General features: G+C 42.9%; 1 protein-coding gene across 1 annotated transcript; it reads right to left on the bottom strand.

Annotated features, from left to right (window-relative positions):
* Positions 1-845: 845 nt before the first annotated feature.
* LOC121682412 (C-C chemokine receptor type 1-like) lies at positions 846-1,769 on the bottom strand. The gene has a single exon (XM_042062547.1). The coding sequence runs from the start codon at positions 1,767-1,769 to the stop codon at positions 846-848; it is 924 nt and encodes a 307-aa protein (XP_041918481.1).
* Between the last annotated feature and the right edge of the window lie 2,785 nt (positions 1,770-4,554).

The raw sequence follows: 4,554 nt of genomic DNA, 5'->3' as shown, positions 1-4,554 counted from the left end.
TTATTTTGTTACATTTTATGAGCCAGTATTTGTAGTTTGTAACAAAATAGTTTTTGATGTATTTGTGCCCATCTCTGCCCAGAGACAGATGAAAGATTGTGTACATGTAGTAACTAAGCCATTTTTTATTACATGCATGTAGTTTTATTATTGTCACAGGAAAGAAAGTAATATGCACACTACAGTGACAAGGGTGCTGGATTGATGGGGAAAAAAGATCCTATATAGTCCAAATCTGAGGCAGCACTAATAAAGATAAAGTAAAAAGTTTAATAACAATACAGGATGATAAAACTATGTTTATGGTATGTTTATGTATGATATAGTGCAGCCTCTTACTTTCTGCATTTGTATTGTTCTTTACACAGCCCGCCCTGATTCTTGAGCAGTGTAGTTTCAGCAAAAATTTCTTAAAGGGACACCAGGCAAGCCTGATGCTTTTTCTCTACAAAGTTCCCCCTAGTGTCGATACGTGTGCGAGCCCTTGCTCGGTCTGAAGCTCTTTTCCGTTTCTTTGTTTTCGCTGCTTCTTCGCCGGCTCGGCACGTTTGCAACAATCACTAGCGTTTCGTTAGCCTGCCTCTGTGCTGGGGATGCAGGATGTACACTGATCCTGCTTCTCGCAATGTCTAAAACTTTGTGTGACTGAAGGTCGTTGGGTCGAAGACACTGAACTTGCAAGCGGGATATTCTTCCTACAGACTGTAGGGGCGGGCGAGAGAGTCTTCATTCGCCCTGTAATGAATCATTTAACCATATACCGACTTACGAAGATAATTAATTAACACGAAAATGTTGCCTGGTGTCCCTTTGAGATAAATGCATCTGTAATATCCTTTAGGTGGTCACCCTCCAGAGTTCTGAGTGCTGGTCGCTGTTCTCTTCTCTTTTGCAAGTTGTCTGAATGTACAAGCTCCATAAAGAAATGGGTTCACACAACTATTGAGACACGTAAAGCTATATGTAATAGCTGTGCTTAAGTTTGAAAAGCTATACAGTTGTGCAGAGACAGATGGACTAACTGATTTCAGGGCAATGGCTAGTATTTTCATAAGATTGACCACATGACCAGGCAACCAGAGGATCACAAAAGTCAACACAATTGTAGTCACCAGTTTGGTCAATCTCGGGTTGTTGAAGAAGGCTGTCTGGTTTACCTTCTTATGGAGGCAGTAGTAGGAGCTCACTATGATGGAGAACGGAAGAACAAACCCCAACAGAGTCTCACACAAGAGAATGGCGAGAGTCTCCTGATTTGGCGCCGAGAATCGCCAGCAGTGGTGGCGCTGTCCTTCCTCTCTTACGTGTGCTGTGGCAGCTGCAGGACTGGAGAGAATGCATGCAAGTGTCCACAGACTCAAGAGTAGAACTTTCTCTCTTTTACTGCCCAGCTTGGCCCACCAGTTCCGATGAAGAACCACCAGGTACCTTTGGACACTCATCACAGTTACGGTCAACACACCAGAGTACTTACTGGTGAATACAAGGAAGAAAATAAACTTGCAGAGAGCTTGGCTGAAGATCCAATCAATGTTCAAGTAATAGATCCATACAGGCAAGGAGATCAAACATAAGATGTCAGAGACAGCCAGATTCAGCATTAGATGCAGAGTGTAATTGTCCTTCTTAAAGTGGCGAAAGATGACCACCACGATTACAATGTTCCCAGGAATACCTATCAGAAAGCAGAGGCTCAGCAATGCAGTGCTAACTTGGTTCCCTACTGAAGTGCTGGTGATGTTTGAGTTTGAGTGATTTAGAACCTGCATGTTGCCCCAGTGTGAGGTGTGCGTCTATTGAGAGTTAGTGCTGTGATAATGTCAGAACAGCAATTGAGAGGAAATGTTCACCACACGTGGCTAAATAAAGATTTGGTTAAAGTGTGACTTCCTGTATGCTGATTAGAGTTTCCTGACAATGAAATTAAGTGTTTGAAAACTTATCTTCTGCATATCACACCTGAACATTGTGAAGCAAATGGTGTCACATATCTGAAAACAAGAAATTACCTATGAGAGCAGCAATTCATTATGCACCTCTAGTTTTAGCCCCCTGGTGCCTGGTTAATACAGCCATTAAAACACTTTTTAAAACCCCATCATTGTAAATAATTCAAACTAGCCAATGAGCATCTCCTAAACTTTCTCTTTATTGTTGTATGAGTATTGTTTTCATGCATATTTGCTTTCATGAAACATTACATCATAAATATAGACCCTTTCAAGAGAGTTCCATTATCAGCATCATAGTTGGCCCCACAAGGATTCCGTTTTAACATTCCATATGTTATCTTAATGAAGCGAAAGTAGATTGGGAACCAAATAGAACGTTCAAGCATTGTTTTTGTTTTTATTGCTGAAAGGGTCATGCTGTAAATGCTGAAAAAAGTTGAAATCAGAATCAGAATTGCCTTTACTGGGGGCGCTGTGGTGCAACAGGTTACAGCACTCATACCATGTACGGGTAAGTGCCTACGGGGACCAAGGTTCAAAATACAACTTGCAGTCATTTCCCGATCTTTCTCTCCCACTCACTTACAAGGATACAAAGATACAAGGAAGTTTATTGTCACATGCATATAGTTACTGGAAGTAAGAAATGCAGTGAAATTATGTCTGGTGTCAGCCTATTTGTGCATTTATGGGGGGGGGGGGGGGGGGTAAAAAGTGCAGTAGAAGAGTGGCAAGGGCTGCATAAGGTGGGGGAGGATTGGGATGGGGGGGGGGGGGGGGGGTGCACCAACAAGGAGCACCCAAGAGCAACAGGGGCAAGGAAAAACTCCCTTACCAAGGAAGAAACCTTGGGCAGATCCACAGCTCAAGGGGCTAACCCAACTGCCAGGGGTCTTGGTGTGTGTGTTGGGGGGATGACAGGGGAGATGGGATAGTGTGCTGTGTATGTGGGGAGAGGGCAGTGTGCAATATGTGTGTTGGAGAAGCTTCCTCATGAGACAATGTGCTGTGTATTGGGGGGGGGGGGGGGGGCAGTGTGCTGTAAGTATGTTGGGGATGTGTGTTGGAGAAGCTTCCTGATGAAATAATGCGCTGTGTAGGTAGGGGAGAGGGGGGGGGGGCAGTGTACTGCAAGTATGGTGAAGGGACTTACTATTGCAAGCAGAGTACTGTATGTATGATGTATGTGAGTGATGACAGTGAAGATGTGTGTGTGGGCGGGAGGGGAGTGGAGCAGTGACTGTGTGTGTGTGGGTAGGTGGGGGCAGTGTGCTGTAAGTATGTAGAGGAGAGTAGAGTTCCACTGTATCAAAGAGTAACAAGGTTGTAGCAGCACAGCTGTTACATGTACACTGAAGACAATGAGGCCTTGACTGGAGCTAAGAATGCTTTGTATATCAAATCTATCATGACCAGATTTACCCCATCCAGCAGGTCTCAGGTCAGCTCTTTGCCTCTGATGAAAATTTAGGCAAATTGGCAAAGTTTTGTAAAAACACTCAGTATTACAATGTAACAACTATATGTAGGTACCCACAAATACATATGCAAGTACAATGATAGTACATGTTGTTACACAGGTTGTACCACTGTACCTAATTAGGTAGGTACATTAAAATAAAGTGTTACCATTCCGGCGTAATAATCAAGGAACGTTGCAAACGTACCATGGACGCAGCAGCACAACGATATCACGCATGCACCTGAAAATAGTCCCCGTAGGCCTTCCAGCAACAAGTTTGAGCTGCAGCAGATTATTACGCCGGAATAAGAGTATAGTTCCATGTCAAATCAGCCTAGAAAATCGCCACGTTTCATTTTCCAATTCCGTCTTATTACACTTTTTAACTTGAGAAGAGACGAGTTTTAAATGGGAAAATTACCGGAAATCTTAGTCACTTTTAAGTGTGATGCTAGTAGGTGAGATGCTAATGGTCGATTCAATGATCTACGCTAGGCTGGAGCTAAAAGTGGTATCGCCAAACTCAGTGAATGGCTGGATGAATTGGACAAAGGTAAAAATCAATTGTTTAACTCGAGGGGAGGTGGAAAATGAGTGTAATTCCCTAAATGTTAAGTCTCCATCTGTTTGTAGCTCGAAGTTCCAGATGTTGAGTTAGTAATTTAGAAGATATGTTCAGTCTGATTTCATACATTTCAGAAAGATGCAAACTCATTGCATTTATTTGTTGAGAGAAGTTTCAGTTCTAATTGTGACTTCTCGACAAATGAAAATACCACACAAGTGTTATTCCTACTTCTACTGATGATGTTAGAGAAGAAAGACTTCTGCTTTGCATAAGGGGCAGCTGTGGCCTACTGGTTAGCGCTTTGGACTTGTAACTGGAGGGTTGCCAGTTCGAACCCTGACCAGTAGGAACAGCTGAAGTACCCTTGAGCAAGGCACCTAACCCCTAACTGCTCCCAAAGCGCCACTGTAGCAGGCAGCTCACTGCGTCGGGATTAGTGTGTGCTTCACCTCACTGTGTGCTTTGTGTGTTTGACTAATTCATGGATTGGGATAAATGCAGAGACCAAAATTCCCTCACAGGATCAAAAGAGTATATAATTATTATATATATAGACTATATATAATATTATT

Source organism: Alosa sapidissima, chromosome 14, assembly GCF_018492685.1.
Source record: "Alosa sapidissima isolate fAloSap1 chromosome 14, fAloSap1.pri, whole genome shotgun sequence".
In the NCBI taxonomy this organism is placed as follows: Eukaryota; Metazoa; Chordata; class Actinopteri; order Clupeiformes; family Clupeidae; genus Alosa; species Alosa sapidissima.
This window is presented reverse-complemented; position numbering and strand designations above follow the sequence as displayed.